A 19,769-nucleotide genomic window follows, 5' to 3' on the forward strand; every position below is an offset into this window, starting at 1 on the left:
TGCATGACATCCCATGTGTGCCTCTGTTAAATGTCTCTCTCCTTAAGATTGTAGGGAAAGTGCTATAATCCTTCTTTGTTTCAAGTAGAATAGAACCTTGCCCACATAAATGCACCTTCAATGTGTTCTACCAACATAAATGCCACAAAATTGATTGGTTCATTGAACCAAAATTTGGAATGTCCATAAACAACTCTTTCTTGCTTTGTTTTGTATACTTAAAAATGAAGGGTCCCCTTTAGGATTTTTAGTAAAAGGTCTCAGATTTGACAGCAGTCGATTTCCTATGATGTTGTACCACTGAAATGTACTAGCTCAAGTAGTTCATTTTTTCTGTTAACTGCATGTGTTTTGAGTAAGGTTCCTCCCCTTTTACTTAGGTTAATTAAGACAGGATTATGACTTTGGTTTATGATATCCTTGCTAGACACAACATTGAAGAGATTATTCAACTAATGTGAATTATTGGTTTTTATTGTCATGTCACTAGGCTTATCAAATTTGTGCTTTTGAAAGGTTGTGGGGGACAAAATCAATTACCAGATAGATAAATAATCATTAAGCATGGGGATAAAATAGTGGAATTCATTATGCCCCTCAACCCTTCAAAGAACTAAAACTCAAAAAGGTTAAATCAAAAACCATGAGATCTTTTTTATTATAATAGCAGTTGTTTTCACCCCCATAAACATTTTTAACATGCAGAAAGAGCTCACTGAGAACATTGAATCCAGTTTGGTTTACCCCAAAAATAATGAAGTGAGTGATGTTCTTCCAAATATGCTAGGACAAAATTAAGTCGAAGAAATCTCTTATTGTAGCAAGAAAATGTGCACTTTATTGTAATGTATGACGACCAGCTAGATACAATGTTTGACTTGAGCATGATTGCATGGCCAATTGGGACATAAGGGTCCGCAATGTTGGAATCAACATGGTCCTGAGGGTAAGCATGGAGGACACTTCCCGTTCACATAATTAAAGTTGTTAGCTGAACAACCATAACATTTCCAAAGTTATGGACAAACCCAATTCATTTTTTTTTTATTTTAGAGAAAAAGGGAAGAAATGAGAGAGACATTTTGTTTCTATTGTTCATCTGGGGCATTTTATCACTAAGAATTTTGTTTTCTAACATTAGACTTGATATTCCAATTTTTTAATACCACTGGTCTGAAAAAGAGTAAGCTGCATGAAACAATCCGTGGATATTTTCTAAAGTGATGGAGATCTTTTATGCTTTTTATCTGATAAAAATTAAAAGTGTAGATACTTGGTTGATAATTAAAGTATTTCAACATGTGACTTTAGAATTAAAATGCCATATTGTATTTGCTAAAGATACGGTTTAAGAAAAAGTTGTGATTCTGGTTGAATTGGTAAGTTTTATGGATGAAAGAAGAAAATTTCAGTGTTGCAGAATTGATCACAAAGGAAATATGATGAATCAAAGGCTAAAACTAGAACAAGTTTTGTGATTTGTTTACGAAAATCGAGGATAGTTCAAAAGACAATATAACAGGTGGAGTGGTCTGTTATGAACTAGAAAAAACGCGTTAAGAAACAGGATTCAGGAATGACCAAGAGTGTGTTGTTTCACATGCTTGACATTTCATTTGTGACAAAGTGACAATCACATATCTTGAAATCTTTTCATTGGTATGTAATATGATGAGGGTAATTATCACAACCCCAACACAGTATCTAAAACCATAACCAAAGGTGTATTAAAATAGTAAAATTTGTGTCAGATTTATTTTATTATGATCACTTGCGTGTGTGTGCCATTATAATCACACAAGAAAATCTCATGAAATTGGCATTTTATTGTCTTGGCTTTAACTGGGGTAAAACTTTATCTCATTACACTTTTATGTAGAAATTGAGAAAGAAATGGTAGCTATGATTGTTGTTGTCAAAGAAGTGATGCTTCATCATGATCCCTGCGGATTGGCATACTTGGTCATAATTGGCAGTATCTGTCTGTACATTCCTTGGATGCAACACCAAGAGATTGACTTTTTTGTTTAGACAATAAACATTGCGTGATCATTTTTTCAAATTGCTGCTTTCTCTGTTTCCATCTCTCTCTATCTCTCTCCTTATCATGCTTCTTTGTGCTTAGCTACTGTTGACTCCAATGCCTGCTACTGCCAAAGTTGTGGCTTTATGACAACAATGTGCTAACCATGTTTGAAATAATTTCCCTTTACCTTGACAGTACAACGGTTAAAGTTTGTCATATGTAGCATCCACCTAGCTAGTGTTTTCCACTTTCTAACAAATGTTTGATGAATTTAACAACTAACTTCATTAGCCCCATTTTCTCCTTATTGTCTTTATTCACAGATAATCCAAAAATTATCTGTATGATAATGTCTAACACAGATAAAGAAGGACCCACAGCATCCCCTTTATTTGAAGAATTTTGGAAAAAGTTTCAGTGATAGAGATATAAACAAAAATTGAAGCTGGAAAATTGTATTATATTCATACTAATTCTCTATTATAGTCCCTCGTATGCATGATATTCCATTCGCATCATTGGCTACATTCTGGTTCCGCATAGTTATCCACTAATTGGTGAAGTAACACTTTCCTACGGTACTCAACTAAGCTTATACTTTTATTACATGGCGAATAATAAGTACCCCAAAAGAGATAAATGCCTTCAAGGTTTTGAAAAACAGTTGCGGTCGCGATTTCATGATGTTCCTTGATATTGTTGAAAATTATGAATAAAAGCGATTGATACGGCCACATTTGTATACTGTCATCGCAGAATGTTTTTCAAAACCTTGAATGCAATACTCTAGAGTCTAGGTGGAGCCAACAGAGCAAAGCTCGATTGATCCATAATCAAGCAACTCCTGAATCATCTGCTCTATGTGATCATCTTCAAGAACTGGCTGGAACTGTTGATGTGAAACTTCAACTTGGCCTCCCACGCCAACCCAATTCCCTTCAAGCCACCTTAGCTCCTCGTGTCTGTTCTCTGGCCATCTGAAACCAGTTTCAGCGCTTGATCCAGCGATGATGTTGGCAGAGGAAAATGAATTGGACCCTTGTGAGGATTGAGGCTCTTGGTTGTTCTGGGGTGGTTTTTGCTTGGCCATTTGAAGAGAAAGCGAGGCCATGTGACACTTGTGTAACTTAGCCGTTAAAGTGGCAGAGAGAAGCTTGGATGAGGATGAGTGTGGCTCATTGGGGTTGTATGGGAAATTGGTGCGTGCTTTTGGCCCACACATGAGCCTTGCTGCTTCATCATATGCTCTTGCTGCATCTTCAGCCGTTTCAAAGGTTCCAAGCCAAATTCTAGTCTTCCTGTTAGTCCAAAAAACAAACAATATAAATGCAATAACAAGAATTATGATTCTCTTTAACAAAGAAAAAAGGTGTGATCACTGAATTACAATAAAGGGTGGCGAATTTCTGAGACCCAAGAGCCCCAGTGCCTTTGGCGGACTCCACGATAGCGTTGTTGGGGTCTGGCCATGGTTGATGATGAAAAAGAGAACGTGATTTTGAAACGTGAAACGAGATTCTGAAGTTTTCTTTGAGAATGGGAAACAAAAAACACAGAGGAAAGGTGACTGAAGTGAAGTGAAGTGAAGTGAAGGAGAAGAAGCTCTGCTAGATTATTTATACACTGCTCTTTCTACATTTATACAAAGCTCTTTAGGTCCTTTTGTCCTCTATCAGTGCAAATGGCCCACACACGCTCATCTTTCACCCCTTTGATGCAGGTAAAGTTCTTGGAGAAGGACTGTTAATATTTTTTATAAACCAAAATATTATAATATATGTTCTTTCACTTGAAAAACAAAATCATTTTTATTCATTTTAGTGTAGGAATGTTGATTTAAGAAATAATAGACAAGTTTTGGTTAAACATTATTAGAAAAAGAAGTAAATAATATGTTTTGTTATTCTAAATCAGTTTATATGATTGAGTTATATCTTTTGCTTTCTTTTCTTGTTATTAAGATGTTTCAGTTCACCAAGTTGTCTCTAGTGTGGATTCAGTAGTTCGAAAGATTGACCTATATCGAGAATCTTCGAATCTATGTTTATTTCAACTTCTCGAAACATTTTGTCGTCTTTAGATGTTTAAATATTTACGATAAGTCTTCTTCATTTGAATCTCGTTCAGACTATACCATACTGAGGTGTTGCTAGATGAAAAGATCTTATCAACTCAAAATTCACCTCTTAAAATTTCAAAGAATTTTGATTTATTTACATTACTTATATATAGTTTATACTCCTCTTTATCACTTTCTTCACTTAGCATCATATTTCTCACCATTAGATGGTAAATGGAGTGTTAACTTCAAATGAGTGTCCACACTAGACCATTATGTAATTTCATGAACAATGTGAAATTGAACCTTGTTTTCTAAATCAGTGATTTATAAGGCTTTAACTTTCTGCTAAATATAAAACTAACAGACTTTTTTATGTTTGCCTTCATCATGATTTGTTTCACACTACATTAAATTATCATCTTTGACTTAATTTCAAGGTCACATGTTTGTGAATTCTCTCATCTATTTGTATATATATACTTGACATCGTGGTTTCCCAAAATCATGATGCTATTAGGTATAGCTATAACAAAGACATATTACTAGGATATCCAATTTAAAAAGCATGGCTTAACGATAATATTAATGATGTTTCTTCAATAGTGGTTCATATCCAAGTGATATTCATCCCTGATTTTCAACATCATGGCAACTGTATAGAAGATCAACCAAGGATGTTTGTCTTATTGAAGCTGTTACAGTTATGCATCGAAGACACTATTCAAGTTTGATGCAAAGAATCTTTTCTTACATAATCAACACAACACAATCTTCACCACATATATATACTACAAGAAAATCATGATATAAAAACCAATTTTTAGATACAAAAATAATTAGTGATTAAATTAGAGATTATTTTAGACACTAAAAAAATCTTGATTTATAAATTAGTTTTTATTAATGTTAAATTGTTTTTAAATTAGTGTCTAACTAACCACCGAAGTTTTTGTGATCAATTATTTAGATTCTAAATTTGATAGCAAAAACATTGGTTGCTAATTAGACACAATTTACAAAATATTTAATAATAATAGAAACTAATTTAGAAACAAAAAATTTTTGTAGTCTCTAGAACGGTCTTTAATTTAGTTACTATAACAACTAATTATTTTTTATCTGTAAAAATTGATTTATATTTTATGATTTTTCTTGTAGTGATAAGTCATGGTAGATAGAATTGTGAATCGGAGAGTTCATATTTTGAATAATAAATCGTAAGATTCATAAACATTTAAAAGTTATAAGATAATATTTAAAAAATATAGCATAAAACATATAAATGCGTAAAAATATAATTAATAATCACAACTACTATGTTAAAAAATAGCGGTTCTATTATTTACCAGTTTATGTTAATATTATAATGGTTGGATTGGGTAGGTTATATAATCCAACTCTTTTATTAAAATGAAAGAAAAATTATAATTATAATTTTTTATAAAATCAATTCAAGTGATCTGATCTGGTTCACACCTAAATCTTAAATAAATTCCAAATCATGATACGAAACCATTTCACAAATCATATGATACAACTGTAACACAAAAATAAAAACAATTATTCTTACAATTCGTATATGGTGAACATCTGGAATCGTATGATCCTATTGGTATTACGTGTCGTACTATACTTACTATCATAAATTCTAAGGTAGAATTGTTTTCAACCATTCGTTTATATATGCAGAAAAGGTTTATGTTCATACATAATTTGTTTTTGGGTAGCTGCTATATTTGACCATTATTTGTCTGCAGTTCCGTTCCAAGAAAAATAAGAAGTGTCATAAAAAAGATGCATGTGGTGTGAAAACGTGAGGTATAAGGTTCAATGTTGCATTAGATAATAATTGGTGTGCATAAAATCTGAATACGTCATGTCAAGTTTACGTGGAAAGGTATAAAGCATGAGCGTGTAAAAATAATATAGTGAAACTAGATATAGTTAAATTATGAAAGACAAATATATAGATTTCAAGTCACGAGCCAAGAATTTCAAAAATTCATTTCAATCATTAAAAGGAAATGCATGTGCATGAATGCTACCAAGTTAAGAATCACATTTCATAAACACTTTCGTACATTATCAATCAACCATCTCATCTGCAGACTAATATACATTGTTTAGGGTTTAAGATTTAGGTTTTAAAAAAAATTCAAGATAAATGACGGTTTAAAAACACTTTCATCTTATAACTAATTGAAATAAAGATAAAATCATAATAGAATATCGATATACAAAACATAATTTAAAAAATTAAATTATTACAAAATAGACTTTAAGTCTAACTCGATCACATAAAACCAGTGCATGAGGTAAGGTTTACCCTCACCTATATATAATAAAATGTTCTAATTTCTAGTCGAAATGAGATCTCCAACACAAGTCAATTACATATATAATTTAGCAAAATATCATGAGTTAATTTTTTCTTCATCTCTCCTTTAATTAGTGTTAACATATTTTCTAACACATCATTCTATAAGATAAAATCATTCTTAAAATGTGAAAAGCTTATTGCAATATTTACTTTAAATATCATATTTAAATTTATTCTTAAATAATAAACACTGTAATTTTTGCGTTGTGTTATGCTTTTAAGTAACGATTATTCTTTTAATGATTGAGCATTATATGTGTTTTCATATTTTAAAATTGAAAAACTATTTAAAATAAAGTTTGACTTTCATATGATGGATTGTCAACCAACTAGAATAACTCTATATGTGTTTTTTTAATAAAAAAAATACCATACGTGATAATTTGTTATTAAATGAAAAATATGAAAACACTTATAAACCAATTTATTTTAATTAAATTCAGTTAAAAAATCAAATTGGTCTTCTTATTTAAATCCGAACATACTAAAACTATATGAAAAACACTTACATGTTGTTTTTGAGATTAAAAAAAATATAACTATACAACAAGAAAAATAAATATATTCTACCTTTTAGACACTCCAAAAAATCATAGCATATAACTACAATGAGCTTCCATAGATATGCATCCAATTTTATAATGATTTTCATGTGATAAGATGAAAACATATATAGGTAAAAAAAATTGATGGATTTACCGTCTATGTTTTAATCTAATGATAAATACCAATAATTTTGTTTATTAATGGAACAAATATTTATTTATTTTATGTTGCAGGCATAGTCAATGGATTTTTTTTATAAAAAAAACAAATAATAAAAGAATTGGCTTTACAAGATAAAATAAATTTTTGTAAGATATTATTGTGCATATATAGGTCTCTAGAGAGGATGAAAAGACAGTGTAAATATTGATAAATTAATTTAGGAGGCAAATGTATTATAAAGTCATCTCTTACTGTTGGTTGACATGGTAAATAATTTCTCAAGCTTAGCTGAAACCATTGCATATCACTGAATGCAAAACTTTATTATATATGTTATTTTATTTATGATTTTTTTTCTACTATCATTTACTTTAATTAATTGAAAAAAAAAGTTTGAAAAATAAATTAGGTTCACAATAGAAGACAACAAAAAAAAATGCCGGCACCAAACTTAGATCCTTGCATATTTTATACATAAACGTATATTAATTCATAAAAATAATGGCGTATAAAAATGGACCTATTTTAGTTATTTTGCTTCATAGAATAAAGAGTTTAGCTGTAACTATTAGTTATAGTATATGAAGTTCTGACACTCATCTTAAATGGTGTGTATCGGATACCGACACTCGTATGACATCTGTAGGATACGTATCCGTTAAGTGTTCAATTCAAAAAGTATTTGTTAAATGTCTCACAATTGTAGTACAGTTTTAACACAATTTTAAAAAGAAAAAATACATTAATTTTCTAAAAATTCAAATTTTATTGTATAAATTATTATTATTATTATACAAATAAGAAACAAATTCTTGTGAATCAGTCATGAAATACATCTTTCTGTTCAAAAAAAAATATGAAACATACTTGTGTATATAAATATTTATTGTCAATTTATATAATTAATAATTATATAATATATAGATTTGTGTCCCTGTGTTCTACATTTTAAAGATTTTACGTATCTCCGTATTTGTGTCAGTGTCATATTAGTGTCCGTGTCAGTGTCATATTAGTGTCCGTGTCAGTGTCTGTATTATATAAGTTATAGTTTTTAATATAGTGATAAACACTCAGTTAAACAATAATTGGTATTAGAATTAATTAAAATATATATATAAAAGAATTTAAGAATAAATTAGACGGTAGTTTATTATATGAATGAAAAGATTTTTTATGAACAAAATTGTATTTAATTTTAGTCTATTTTTCTTAAATGTTTGTCTCTTTTTCTTTTGTCTTTGTAATACGTGAATAATGTTCTCTTAATCCATATCAAATATTTCTCTTACAACGAAAACTCTTAATATGTAATTTAATATAACATTAAATTATTTGTACATAATTTAATTGGAAAAAAAATATTTATAAAGTAAAATTTGTTTCTCTACCATCCACTTATGTATTTTAATTTGATTACATTTTTATTAGGTGTAGAATTAAAAAAAAAAGCATTTTGTATTCAAATAAGTTATCCTGATGAATAACATTTTTTGGCTCGTTATAAAATATTATTCTTTTCTGTTATATTCGAAGTTAATAATTTAAATTCACTTAAAAAATCAATTTATATCTCTAATAGTTTCAATTACTGTATTATTTTTTTTACACATGTATCTCACTCTCAATTAGTGAATAAATATAATTAAGTAAAAAATGATTAAGATAATAATTATGAGTTTACGCGTAGGATTACGACTCCTTAATTGTGTTTTCCCAACTTATGGCTTTTTGACGCGGGTGGAACTACTTATATTTAAATAAATAATAAAATATAATTTTTTTAAGATATTAAATATAGATCTAAAAAAATCGTATTATTTTTATATTTTTAAACTTTTCTAGAATTTAAATACGTTTTTCAGGACTTTGTTAATAGAAAATATAGATTAAAAACTTATATAAATGATAATCTTTATTCCAGTGGTAATTCTATATTTAACTAAAATAATTATAATTATAATATTCCCGTGTTAAAATTGTTATCCACCTCACTTTTTAATGTTGTTATTAGTATCGAAATCTAAAAATAAAATAAAATTACCGTTTAAAGAAATTAAAATAATACGAATTTTTTTAGAAAGCATATTTAATATGTTAAAATTTTTGACGAACTATTTTACTCCAAATAAGCTATATTGCTAAAGTATGTTTTACATAATATATACTTTATTTTTCTAAAGAAAAATGTTTTGATCTTTTATTTTGTAATTCAAATATTTATCTTCCTTTGAAAAAAAGTAGTTGTTTTAGATTTTGGAACATAATTTGATATAACTTTTATTTTACTGAGAAACTTGTTACATTAAATTCATCTATATAAAATTTATAAAATCCAACATATGTTTGAATAAAAAAACAGTCGTATACGATGTCACTATTTAAACTTAAAATAAATCAAAATTCAAAACATAAAAAACATAAATAAATCTGGTGTAATTTGTTGACTAAGAAAATATTTATGAAAAAAAAAACATAACATTGCATTGATTTGAGTAGAATAGATTTCCATCATTTACGTAAGATTTGATTTTAAATATTATTTGTATTTAAATACATTAGGTGGAAAAATATCATTAAAAAGAAACTTCTTTAAAAATAATTAATTATAATAAAAATAAATAGATACTTTATAATAATTAAAAAAAATAGTTAGAGTTGTCTCTTAACACTGTTGTGGTCTTTATCATTGCGTAATGTATCTTATTTTGAATATTTTTATTCATTTTCTTTATTTATATAATTTAACGACATGGCTGTTGAGTGAACAGAACGCGTGCATTATCCAACATCGTTCAAACTCATGTATTCATTATTATCAATCAATAAATAAATAATAATAATAAAAATAATAATTTAATTCTAGAATGTTCTCTTCCATTTCTATGCATTACTTCAAATATATTTACTATTTCAAATGTATCAAATATTTACTATAGAAAGAAACAAAATTTGTGGATATTTTAAGAAGTTTTTTCAATATTATACTAAGATTTAAAGATACTTAATACAGTGTGAATATTTTATTATTAAAAATATTATTTTGATATAAGTATTTTTAAAATTTTATTTTTAAATATTTATTTATTTATTATTTTTCAAAATTGTTTGTTCTTTAAATATATCATCACTTATGTGTAACTAAAAACTTTAGTTTTAAAATAAAATGAAACGGAAATATAATATTTTTAATATTTTGTTTGTTTTAAAAATAATATTATCAAATAATAATGCTCATGCTTGGTACTATATAAAAAATTGATTTTGAGTTAAAATTAATTTTGATAACTTTTAAGTTAAATAGAAATTTCAAAATGTAATTAATGAAGGAATCTTTAACAATTGTCTTTTCTCTCAATTGTGTGTTTGATCAAATTTTTTTACTGGGTTGACTGCCTCTTGGCCCAATCCGAGTGTGTGTTACGGAGGAATTTCTTTCTATACCTCTATAATTTCTTCTTGTAACCTCATAATTCTTTAAATCCTAAAATATCCTTTTGAATCAATGTTTCTTTTTCAATTTTGAATTGTAATATAGAAACATTATAAAATTTAAAATATAAAAATTTAGATTTCATGTATGTACTATCCAGAATACACAATTTTGTATTTATCAAAAATATGATATAAAATTTATATTTCAAATTATTGAGATTATACAATTTAAAATGCAAAATTCTATTTTAAATTTAAAATACTTTTTAAATTGTATCATTTAACATAATTTATTTTGGATTATACAATTCAGTATTTCTAAATCTAAAATTATATATACAATCTATAATACATCATGGTAGACTATGGTACAATTCAAAAAGTACTTTTCAATCTAAAATATAATTTCACATTGTGAATTAAACAATTTATAATAAAAATTTTATATTATGAATTAATACTGCACCATTTTTTTTTTATTCTCTATTTCCACTGTATTTTGCCAGTGGCACATTATTTTTTTCTCTTTGAATCACAATCTAAGCAAAGGAAAAAATGGTGTGAAGAATAAAACATAATATTGAGACTAAAATAAACAATTATTCCATTTTTTAAATAATAAATTAATAATTTTACAATCCATGGTATGCAGGAAGAAAATATGGTGGTGCAGGAATAAAAACTGTGTTATGGTTTTGTTTATTTTGCGTTGGACTGTTGAAACTGGACCGTTTCTTCCTGCACCTCCATATCTTCTTCTGGCACCTCCATATACAACATGAAAATACATTTTTATCCTTCTTGTGCCACCCCCATAGAATAACTTTCGGATTATGTAATCCGGAAATGCATTCGAAAAAAGACTTCTGGATTACATAATCCGGAAGTTAAAAAAGACTTCCAGATTATGTAATCCGGAAAGTAATCATGCATCTGAAAAAAGACTTCTGCATTATATAATCCGAAAGCTAATTAAAAATTTGAAAAATGACTTCCGGATTATGTAATCCGGAATATTACCGAGGGGTATTTTTGGAAATATGAAAATCTATGGAGGTGAGAGAAGAAGGTGTGGAGGTGCAGGAAGAAGCAGCCTTGAAACTGTTGAGATATCATAACAAATTGGGCTGCATAAAAGGGCCCAATTTAGTGTATAAGAAAAAAATGTAGAGTAATTATTGCTTTCTGTTAAATAACACCTGAAACATTCTTCCTACGTTTTTTTTTTCCAGTTAAAACTAAATTTAGTTAAGATTTGAGAGAAATTTATAATATTTTTCTTACAAAAGAGTTTTATGGAATTTAATTGATACTTTTATATACTATGTATAACTTTTTTATAGTATTGAATTTGATGACTAGAAATTTATTTAATGAAATCAACAAAATTTAGTTGTATTTAATTAATATTTTTACCTGTAATAAAATGTTTCTGTTATCTAATATACTAAATGTTTTTGGAACTAGTGAAAAATAGATTTTTTTTCTGTAAAATATATATATTTTTAAATAAATTCATAAATTTATCTGTCTATAATCTATAACATAGATTCGCAATAAAGTCTTACTATTTCGCTTTTTAAGTAACTATTTTTTTAAAATTGAAATAATTACTTATAATAAAAAAATTATAAAACTATCTATATATTTTTTAAAATTAATTTTTTAAAATTTTTAATAATTTAATAATTATCTTTCATTTTAATACTCTCTTTCGTGTATATAATTTTTTATCATTTTAACCTTTGAGGAACTATTTTTAAAATAAAAAAACTATTTAAAAAAAAAACTACCTACAATAAAATTATAAAAATTGTTTGTATTTATTTTTATAATTATTTTAATGAATTTTATTAACAACTTAATAATATCTTTTATTTTAACAATTATCTATATCATCATATAAAGATAATTTTGGTAATTTTTTTGTCATATTTTAATTGGATAGTTTTATCCTTTAATAAATAAAGATTAATTAATTAATTTAATAAAACATATAATATAATAATTTTTCTTTATTTCAAAATAACTAAACAACTTTAAAAAAATAGATGTGTAATATTATTTTTACAAAATCATATATGTATATATATATATTTTTTAAATTATTTAATTAATTATTCATAAAAATAATAAAATTATATATTTTTAATATAATAAAAGTATATACGTGGATTTTCGTATATGTGTTTTGGATAGTAAGATATAAATAAAAGAGATAGTACCAAACTCAAATTTTTCCGAGATTATGCATAATAAAACATTAGTGATTTGGTGGTTAGATTTTTAACAAATTATTGTTTAGTCCTTTACACTTACTAAACTTAATAAGCAAGTTATTGTTTAGTCCTTTACACATCCTAAACTTAATAAGCAAATTATTGTTTAGTCCTTTACACTTACGAAACTAATAAGCAAATTATTGTTTAGTCCTTATGCATAGTATTATAAAAACATGACAAGTCAATTGCAATATGAAACAACATAAGTAGGTACCACAATTATAAAAACTCATTTCTGCGTGTCCACGTCATCATCCTCAACCTCTCCGATAGAGAAGAACCAGAAACTAAGAACGCGCAAGGAAGAAGAACACGCGTGTTTTGGGTTCTATCTCTCTCTTTCTCTCTCTCTCTCGAATTTGGCGCGTTCAATCCTTGCATCAGCTTCCTCTCTGGATTTTTTGTTGAAGATGCGACGCTCTTCTGCATCCAAAAAGACGGGTCAATCCTATTCCACTCCCACCGCCACCGATCTCTTCCGCTCCGGTACGCCATTCCCCATCTCTCAATTTTACCCCTTTCTTCAATAATTGACTCTTTTTCTGCATCTTCTATAACCTTTTCCCTCTTTTCACCCTCTAGTGATAATTGAATCCCCATTCCTTGAAGCTCTGGTTATGGGTGTTTGGTGTTTCCTTTGATTGAAATCTATATGCATATCTTGTGGGCTTTTTAAATTTTTGTTTTTTTTTCCTATTTCGTGGTCTGCTCTGCTTTTCTGTTCATGACCACAACTTATCTTCTTCTTTTCTATACACACACATATAAATTGAGTATTTTTTTTCTGTTATAATTCGGTGGGGTTTGGGGATTGTCGTAGTTGGGTAAGGACTAGTGGAATATAATCCTTACTTGAGAGTTTAGATCTTAAGAAGAAAAAAGTATTTCCCATGTATTTATCAAGTCAATTTAGTGCTTTTTCAAGTAAAGACTGATAGAAGCTATTATTAAGTACTTTGAGCATGGAAGGTACTTCTCAATTAGTTCTCTTTAGTTTGTAGAGAAGCACCAGGATCAAACTCTTCAATGCCTGGTCATTGATGTGTTCCTTGTGTTATTTTATCATGTTTATTCCTTTGGTCAAACATAATTGGACTATTATATTAAGCAAGATTTTTTGTATAGGGAAATTTATTGTTCAATATTCTGATCATACAAACATGATTTTTCAGCTTCAAGTAAGGCAAGCTCGAAGGAGTCTGAACGAATTGATAGTCTATTCTATTCATTTGCTAATGCGTCTACTGGGATGATTGAGTAAGTGTGCTTCATCTAAATATGTTTTTTCTTCCATTCAATATGTATATATCAAATTGCATTATCCTTTTGTCATTTTCTTAATTCAAGTTTCAAACTTTGGACCTGGATCTGCTGAAGGTAGATAGCATTTACTCAATGGTTACTTGCTTTTTTGAATGAATGTTATAGACGTATATCTCATTTAATATAGCTAGGTGAATTTATTCAAGTAGTTATGAGCTTAGGGTGTATATGTATGGACAAATGAGTAATGCCCTAGTCCTACTATACTGAAGTACTCATACTGTTATGCTCCAAGTACAATATGATGGTGAGGTAACAGGGTAAGACTTGATAGTATAAAGAATTTGAGGAATTCTTGTATTATCAGGCATTTGGTAGTATGAGTGACGTAATTGTGTATATGGTTATCTGCTTTGACTATACAGCCTTCATCTGCTGCCTGCTGCATTATTTCTTTGGTATCTCACCCAATTCCTCACAAAAAAAAATTTGCCCCTCACTTCTGGCAATTTATTCCCATAATTTCTTCCTACCAGCTACCTCTCCTGCCATGATGAATCTGTTCTGTAGGGCTAGTGATGGACTGGCTCATTTGGTTCCAGCGACAAAATTCTCCTTATTGTGCCTCTTGTCAGGTACATCACTTTTCCCGATGTTGGCAATGAATATTTACCTAGATATCGTGAAGAAGTGGTGGCACGGATTAGCTTGTGATGTAAGTGTGTCAGTGGAAGTCAGAAGCTCAAGCAATGGTGGTTCTCTGGTTTCTTCTCCCATAATTGGGCGATAGCAGCTCCCTTTTTTCCTGCTCATGTCATGGATGATGGTTTCTTCAATTGGTTGGGGACATTTAGTAGTGATTTGAAATTTATTTTGGTTTGGATTTCTGTTGGTTTAGTTCAAGGGAATTGTTTGTTGATTATGTCACTTCATTCAACCAGTAGAAATGGGTTGTTTGAAATTTTGAGTTGTGTTTTGCTTGTTATGAACATTATTAGGTTTCAGATTTAAGTATGTAGGCTTGAAATTTGGTATACCAGCTTGTCTGAGTGATTGCAATCTGCACTGATCTTGGCAGAGGGAAAGACGGAAGAGTAATAGGATTAAAATCTTTGATCTAATTTGACTATACTAGCAGATAGTTGCACCTGGAACTTGATAATGTCAGCTTTATGTACTATGAGGTCCTCCTTCAGCAGTGCACTGAGCGGTGCCTTGGGTAAAAGATAGGATCACATCACATGGAATGTACTATGTATGTACAATATCAATCATTTATATTAAGGGAAAACAAAAAAAGCAAAAAGATCAAATGAAGAAAAACGTGTTTAAACTGCGATAAAGTGATTTTTGGTGTATAAGTGTTATTTTCTATGTCCTTTCTAGATGAAGGTGTTTACATGTTGAAAGTAGGTTTGTTATATTTTAATAAATTTGTTTACAGCCCAGAGGGAATTGAAACACTTTGTGCTGCTATGGAGGTTAATCATACAGATGTAAGGGTTTTGATGCTTGCATGGTAAGTTATTTGCTACACTTAATTGCCAATCGATACCATAGTATTAATTTCTTATACCAGTATCTTAAGTTTGTGTTTTGGAGTTGACGAGACTAAATTTAACAGGAAAATGAAAGCTGAGGAGCAAGGCTATTTTACATTGGTATGTATATTATTATCATGTTCATTGTTCATAAAACTTATTTTGGAATTATTGCATAGCTATTTGAAGCCACTAATATAATGTAAGTCTGTTTAATGGTTGCTGAACAAGCATGTAGTTTTGGTAGTATCTTTCTTAACCATCCTTATACTGAAATCACAGGACGAGTGGAGGAGAGGCTTAAAAGCATTAAGGGCCGATACAGTTAGTAAATTGAAGAAGGCACTTCCAGAGCTAGAAAAAGAGGTACAATTATTGAAGTGATACACTTTTTCATTATTCATGTAGAAATTAGTTTTTGGCCATAGTACTTCTTTTATGGTGGAGTTATTTTCAGTTCCTAACATTTTTAATTTGACATCTGCTGTAAAGGTCAGGAGGCCATCAAACTTTGCAGATTTCTATACATATGCTTTCCAATATTGTTTAACAGGTAAGCTTTGTTTATTTTCTGTTCATAAATTTTCACTTCTTTTTGTCCATTTATGTAGAAGTTGTTTGGAGTTTTTCAACAATTCATGTCATTATTGATTCGAGAAACTTGGGATAGTCTATGATTACATTCATTAGATTTCAACCTTTTACTAGTTTGAACTATGATCAGATTGGTTAGAAAACCTCTAACCAACAACTCTTCTTATTAATATACTCTTTTGTAACTTCAATTGCTCAATGAAGAGCTATTATTTCTTCCCCTAAACTACTATTCATTATATGTCAGAGGAGAAACAGAAAAGCATTGATATAGAGAGCATTTGCGAGTTACTTACTCTTGTTTTGGGTTCAGCATTTCCTCCCCAAGTCAACTCATTTGTGGAATATTTGAAGGTGAGAAATGGCTTTTACACAATTGGTTATGACATGAGTTTTAATTGTTTACTATTTATGGCAGACTCAAAATGATTACAAGGTCATAAACATGGATCAATGGATGGGGTTTTTCCGCTTTTGCAACGAGGTATGTTAGTTGATTAGAGGAATATATTTGTTAGCCTTTTTGACTCAAAAAGTATTCAGCATTGTTTGCTTTCTGTGCTTTCTCTGGATCCTTTTTTCTTAAATTTTTTGATAAATTATAACTCACCTGCATATTCCAATCTATTCACAGATAAGTTATCCAACCCTTAATGACTATGATGCTGAGCTTGCCTGGCCCTTGATCCTGGACAATTTCGTTGAATGGGTGCGAGAAAAGGAAAATTAATCTGATAAGCCACCTGATTCTCTGTAACTGCAATCATAGGTACGTGTGTTTATGAATGTGGTGTTTGTGATTTTTGAAGTTTATATTCTAGGAAGATGTCTGCACCAGTTTACAACTATGATGTGACTCGGACACGCCTCTTAAATGATGTGTCTGTGTCAGACACACACGTATCGAACCGACACTCGTAGCACATGTATCGGTGAAGTGTTCAGTTCAAAAGATATTTGTTGGATTTTTGACAATTTTAACACAGTTCTAACACAATTTTAAATAAGAGAAATACATTAATTTTATAAAAACTCAAACTTATTGAATAAAATTTTAATATGATCATAAAAATAAAGAACAAATCATTTTGAACCAACCCTGAGAAACATCTTTCTGCTAAAAAAACAGAAATATACTTGTGTACATAAATCTTTATTGTCAATTTATATAATTCATAATTATATAATATATAGATTCGTGTCTCCGTGTCTTACATGTTAGAGATTATACGTATCTTCGTGTCTGTATTAGTCTCCGTGTCTGTATCAATGTTGTGTCTATGTTACATAAAATGTGACATAGTGAAATTATAAAATTATTCCATTTTAATAAAAAATATTTCTCTCTCGAGCTGTAATATGGTATAAGGTTGTCAACATGTAATTTCTAACTGATGCAAATTGGTTTGTGGTTTGCAGTGCTTGGCAACAGCTAAATCAAACAGACAAGATAGTGATGCCTTGTGGCTTGTTTATTGTACTTAACAAGTTATTGTTCCTTTTGTTGCTCCACTTTCTTATTTTTGGCATTTTAAACACAAACCATTGTCACTTCTTTTTAAATTTTCCATTATATGCTATATAGATGCATTTGAGGCTATATACAAGCTTTACATATTGTCATCACCATAAGTTTCGTAAACAAAAATATAAGTTATATTTCAGTTTGTGAAACTCTATTTTTAAATAATGGAATGAAACAATTTAACAACCAAATTATAATAGGCTAAGTAATACTTTAATTCCTTTTTTCCTGTCAAAATAATAATTTAAATTTATATGACTCCTTAAGCTTTTTTTTGGGAAATAATACTTTAACAATTAATACAATCCCTTAATTACTATATTATAATAATAAGAATAGATGATTTGACGAGTAAAATGAAGTTCACATTTGATTATGTATCACTATTATCTTTTTTAAGAATTGGTGAAAAAAAGTAAGAAAATAAAATATAAAGAACATTGTGTAATTTGAAATAATTTTACAAAAATTGAACCTTGTAATTATTTTTCTGGACATTTAATTCATTTAATTACATATATTGCTATCAAATTGTATGATTCAAAACAGTAAATCATAATATTGTTATAATAACCATGACAGGTGTAACCCAAATTCTATCTTCAAATTCTACCGTTTTGGTGAGATTGATTTTTTAAAATTGATAACTAATATAAATAAAACAGTAATTATGTATAATTCATGTTTAAATTTAGTGACATCATTAATATTCAAATTATGGATTCTTTAATTAAGATATAAACTGTTACAAGTATAATGTTTGCTTAATCGTATTCTCCTATTGTTACCAAATCCCCATTAAAAAAGTGCTTATAAATTTTAAGTTACAACAATATAGAGGTTGTTGTTACTTCATTTATTTAATTAAGCATAACCCTATTTTCTCTTTTATCTATGAAGCATAGAAATTTATACGGAGATATCGTTCTTTTTTTTCAAGAGAAAGATGTTTTTTTTTAATTGTTGTTTCAAAATGTTTTTTTCTTTATTTTTATAATTATAATAAAAAAATATACAATAAATTTGAAAGAAAATTAATGTATTTTTTCATTTTAAAAATTGTGTTAGAACTATACTATAATTGTCAGAAATTTTAACAAATGTTTTTGAATTGAATATTTCACATATACGTGTCATACGAGTGTCAATATTAAATACATTAGTATCACATGGACATTCTATAAAAGAGACGTGTCCGAAAGAGCCTCGTACCTTTTAACTCCCTCCCTAGATTTACCTCCTCAATCATGTTGTTCTTAGCCATGAAAAAAATTGTTTGGAGGGAAAAAGGAGAAAGGAAATGAAAACCTAAGTGTTTCATTGAGTCCATTATTGGTTTGGTGGTCAAAAGTTGGTGTTCTACCATGCAGCTTTGTTGACTCTCTAATAGGTACTTTAGAGGAAAAAGTGGAAAGTCCAAATAGGAAAAGTCATGAAGCTAAAAAAGGAAAATGAAGAATAGGGACACAGATTGACAGAAAATGACAGCACCAAACTTCTGCTGTAGTTCATGTCTCACCATCTCACTGCTTATGTGCTTTATGCATCTCACCATCTATGAATCATGGCTCTTCTAATTTGTCATTAGTTTATCATCATTTACGACTTCGACACAAAAAGAACAACAAGATAATGTCTCTGCTTCCACTGCATTATTTTAAACATGGAGTTAAAGAGTTCAGAAATTTGCATTACTTTAGGAGAACACTACCACATTTTTCCATTTAAAAACCATGTATGTATATGTGTATGCCATGCACATACTCTAACAAGAAATAATAATAATGATAATATCTCACTTTTTGCTTTACCAAAGTTTTTCAATCTTCTTATTTCACCTCACATATTATTCACAACATAAAATCATGAATTTTGAGATTGTAAATGTCATCTTAAGTCTTACATTTGGTATTCTATGTTAAGAGAAAGTCATAAAATTAAAGAAAGAGGATT

The 19,769-nt window shown here is 28.7% G+C and overlaps 2 protein-coding genes across 2 annotated transcripts; one reads left to right on the top strand and one right to left on the bottom strand.

The window, feature by feature from the left end:
* Nucleotides 1-2,465: 2,465 nt before the first annotated feature.
* LOC137819542 (ethylene-responsive transcription factor ERF003-like) lies at nt 2,466-3,652 on the bottom strand. Its single transcript, XM_068623425.1, has 2 exons — nt 3,414-3,652; nt 2,466-3,324 (listed from the first exon to the last, which is right to left on the bottom strand). The coding sequence occupies exons 1-2, from the start codon at nt 3,494-3,496 to the stop codon at nt 2,820-2,822; spliced, it is 588 nt and encodes a 195-aa protein (XP_068479526.1). The 5' UTR covers nt 3,497-3,652; the 3' UTR covers nt 2,466-2,819.
* A 9,425-nt stretch (nt 3,653-13,077) lies between these two features.
* On the top strand, nt 13,078-17,891 carry LOC137818454 (uncharacterized). The gene is made up of 10 exons (XM_068621901.1): nt 13,078-13,379; nt 14,066-14,150; nt 15,601-15,675; nt 15,781-15,817; nt 15,980-16,063; nt 16,190-16,250; nt 16,539-16,645; nt 16,710-16,775; nt 16,926-17,060; nt 17,711-17,891. Exons 1-9 carry the CDS (start codon nt 13,304-13,306, stop codon nt 17,019-17,021), a joined length of 687 nt encoding a protein of 228 aa, XP_068478002.1. The 5' UTR covers nt 13,078-13,303; the 3' UTR covers nt 17,022-17,060; nt 17,711-17,891.
* Nucleotides 17,892-19,769: the final 1,878 nt, after the last annotated feature.

This window comes from Phaseolus vulgaris, chromosome 10 (assembly GCF_000499845.2).
Source record: "Phaseolus vulgaris cultivar G19833 chromosome 10, P. vulgaris v2.0, whole genome shotgun sequence".
NCBI lineage: Eukaryota > Viridiplantae > Streptophyta > Magnoliopsida > Fabales > Fabaceae > Phaseolus > Phaseolus vulgaris.

Bases quoted from the DNA above. Each gene is read 5' to 3' on its own strand.
- LOC137819542 (XM_068623425.1), bottom strand. From the start codon at position 3,496: ATGGCCAGACCCCAACAACGCTATCGTGGAGTCCGCCAAAGGCACTGG. The intron at 3,325-3,413 runs GTAATTCAGTGA...TTGGACTAACAG, and splicing joins GAAATTCGCCACCCTTTATT to GAAGACTAGAATTTGGCTTG.
- LOC137818454 (XM_068621901.1), top strand. From the start codon at position 13,304: ATGCGACGCTCTTCTGCATCCAAAAAGACGGGTCAATCCTATTCCACT. The intron at 14,151-15,600 runs GTAAGTGTGCTT...ATTTGTTTACAG, and splicing joins GCGTCTACTGGGATGATTGA to CCCAGAGGGAATTGAAACAC. The intron at 16,646-16,709 runs GTGAGAAATGGC...TATTTATGGCAG, and splicing joins CATTTGTGGAATATTTGAAG to ACTCAAAATGATTACAAGGT.